This window comes from Aphanomyces invadans (genome assembly GCF_000520115.1).
Source record: "Aphanomyces invadans strain NJM9701 unplaced genomic scaffold supercont1.54, whole genome shotgun sequence".
Lineage (NCBI taxonomy): Eukaryota > Oomycota > Saprolegniomycetes > Saprolegniales > Verrucalvaceae > Aphanomyces > Aphanomyces invadans.
Genome location: NW_008580199.1, coordinates 193,508 through 195,634, shown reverse-complemented (window position 1 = coordinate 195,634; position 2,127 = coordinate 193,508). Strand labels below are relative to the sequence as shown.

General features: G+C 52.6%; 1 protein-coding gene across 1 annotated transcript; it reads right to left on the bottom strand.

Annotated features, from left to right (window-relative positions):
• Positions 1-1,467: 1,467 nt before the first annotated feature.
• H310_13607 (hypothetical protein) lies at positions 1,468-1,860 on the bottom strand (the record flags this gene model as incomplete). The annotated part of the gene is made up of 1 exon (XM_008881160.1): positions 1,468-1,860. The coding sequence occupies exon 1, from the start codon at positions 1,768-1,770 to the stop codon at positions 1,468-1,470; it is 303 nt and encodes a 100-aa protein (XP_008879382.1). The 5' UTR covers positions 1,771-1,860.
• Positions 1,861-2,127: the final 267 nt, after the last annotated feature.

The window sequence follows — 2,127 nt, the reverse complement described above, 5'->3', positions numbered from 1 at the left end:
CTGCACATTTAATATTGACTTCGTGACACAAAATGTTACAGGTATTTAATTCAAGAGAATTTGCTACTGAAATTTGATTGGCTATCACAACCTGCTCATAAATTGGCACATGCCCATAAATTGGCTCGTTACGTTACACGGTCGCATTTCATACGCATCTATCCATTCACATGCAAAATGGTTTACCATCCGTTGAAATAGATCTATCGACAGGGAGGCAACCTCCGTGTCGACGGCAACTCATGCCCAACTCTGTGGACTCCATCCTCCAACTCTCCGCGAAATCTGCCAGTCCGCGCAGTGCTCAACGCTGACCGAGCCTTTCGTAGAATAAGCGGTCAACCAGTACACCGCGTCACGGGGCCCAACTCGGCGCAGCAGGTTCATTTTGTACAACGAGCTTTGTTACATTTTAAAGCGATTGCTGCGCCACGTCACGGCGATAGCCAGCGCGATCATGGCGCTACCGAAACCTTGAACAGGGACACCATTTCGTCCGCTTCATGCAATATTGCCAGAACAAGGCCATCGACACGAGATGTTGGGTGATGGACTCACCACCAGTCATGCCAGGATGTTGGGCTGGTTGCGGTGTCCGCAGTGTAGATTACGCCAGTGCCGACGTCATGGTCTCGCCAGCCGACTTGTGCCTTGGTGGCCGCCGCATGAGATTTCATCAAATGGAGCTTCTGTTCGAGCAAATAGCGCATGAAAGGCTTCAATCATGGACATTCCCGGTGGCCACTGATAGCGATTCGTTTGGTATTTGCGTGTTTGGCAGGAGCGGAAGGCTGTGCGAGGATACTGGAAGCACGTGGTCAGCGAAGTTACTGGAAGCTCATGGTCAAGTTGCCTTGTGTGCACTACCCGTCACCCCGAAACCCCAAAGGTCAACAGCTTCAGCTCGGCCATGGAGCGATAGAACTTTTCCACCAAGTCGGCCGCTTCGTCCATATCCAGTTGGACCATCTAGCTGCTGAGCAAGCCGACAGAGCCAACGAGCACAATGCCACATTTTCTTGTGCTTCGACAAGGCCGCTTCCATGTCGCATTGCACAACGGTCGTACGGGTGGAAAAAAGGGGTTTGCGCTTTACTCGGGCACTTACCAAGCCCATCGTCGTTCCATGACCAGTGAAAACTCATCATGATGTCAGATTGTTTAGGAAGCGGGGGAAGTCAACAACACCTCCGAACATTCTTTCGTCTTGTACGTGTGCAATGGGCGCCGCCGTTTTCCAAGACGATTGCCACAGCCTCACAACAAACCGATCCGCGATGTGGCTCGGTTACCCTCGACCAGCGGGGAGCCGTGGACCGGATGCAATTCGCAACGTGATGCCTGATGGCTGTCGAGCGGAAGGTAGACCCACGAAGTTGACAGAACTCACAACGACCGACGTGGCAGTGCTCACACATGTAAAAGATCCACAAAGATTGTATACAGATTCGATTGCGTCGCGCACTCCTAATAGAACGCAATCCCCTGTTCCCATCCGCAGGACGCAGCCTGGGCGATCGTCATGCAATACGATTTGGACTTGGTCTTGTCGCAGCACAAGTAAAACTTGGCCCCCTTCGTCTTGGCGTTGTGGGCGCTCTGGTGGAAGTGCTGGCGGTTGGCGCTGTCGCAGTCGCCGACGGTTTTCGGTTTGTTCATGGTGGCGTCGCACCAGCAGTTGGATTTCTTGGGCGATGCGAGGGGGCATGCCTCGACAGGGGCCACAACGAGAGTCGTAAGCGCAAGTGCAAGCAAGATCCAGGCGCGCATGGTTTGAGATGTGGCGAGAAGATTTCAGAATGAAGTGGTCGCGGCCGGCGGGCGACCTTTGACATGCTGTGCGGCGATTACACCTCAGTGGACTCTCCACTTTGCGGCCGCATGAACAGCACATTGTTAGCTACTACTAGTAGCTGGGTGCAGCGAACGACGGAACTTGTACATAGTAGTACTAGACCGACTTCGTGAACATCTAAATTGTAGACATATCCTTTAAAATTTATCTTGATGGATGTCGGCCAATCCATGATGACGCCCAAGCCACGTGCGAAGGCATGCCCTGTGAAGGCGCTTGGTTACAAATGCATTGCCACAACATGCTGGCATGCATGCGAGAGTGATATCTTC